The following is a 311-nucleotide window of genomic DNA, read 5'->3' on the forward strand; positions in this document are numbered from 1 at the left end:
CCCCTCCCCCCCTCTCCGCCACAGCCGCCGCACTCAGGACCCTCTGCAGAGCCCCCCCGGTGCCCCCCGCCATGGACAGAGCTTCCCCCAACGGCGTGGCCACCCCGGAGGGGTCGGGGGCGATCCCGGGGGGGGCGGGGGGAGCCCCCCCGAGCGAGGAGAGCCCCCCCGGTAACGGCGAGACGCTGATCACCGAGGGCCGCGCCACCATCGTCTTCCCCAGCGGCAACGAGGTGTTCTACAACCCCGTGCAGGGCTTCAACCGCGACCTGACGTGAGCCGGGGGGGCTCGGGGGGGTCCTGGGGAGGGT

General features: G+C 75.2%; 1 protein-coding gene across 1 annotated transcript in view; it reads left to right on the plus strand.

Annotated features, from left to right (window-relative positions):
• Nucleotides 1–311, plus strand: part of TRMT1 (tRNA methyltransferase 1) — a 6190-nt gene that overhangs the window by 430 nt on the left and 5449 nt on the right. Inside the window, 2 exon segments of the mRNA XM_041410756.1 lie at nt 25–308; nt 311. The exon segment at nt 311 is cut by the window's right edge and continues 265 nt beyond it. Of these exon segments, the coding sequence (XP_041266690.1) occupies nt 72–308; nt 311 (238 nt within the window). The 5' untranslated portion in view covers nt 25–71.

Source organism: Onychostruthus taczanowskii, unplaced genomic scaffold, assembly GCF_017590055.1.
Source record: "Onychostruthus taczanowskii isolate IOZ18803 unplaced genomic scaffold, ASM1759005v1 scaffold331, whole genome shotgun sequence".
NCBI lineage: Eukaryota > Metazoa > Chordata > Aves > Passeriformes > Passeridae > Onychostruthus > Onychostruthus taczanowskii.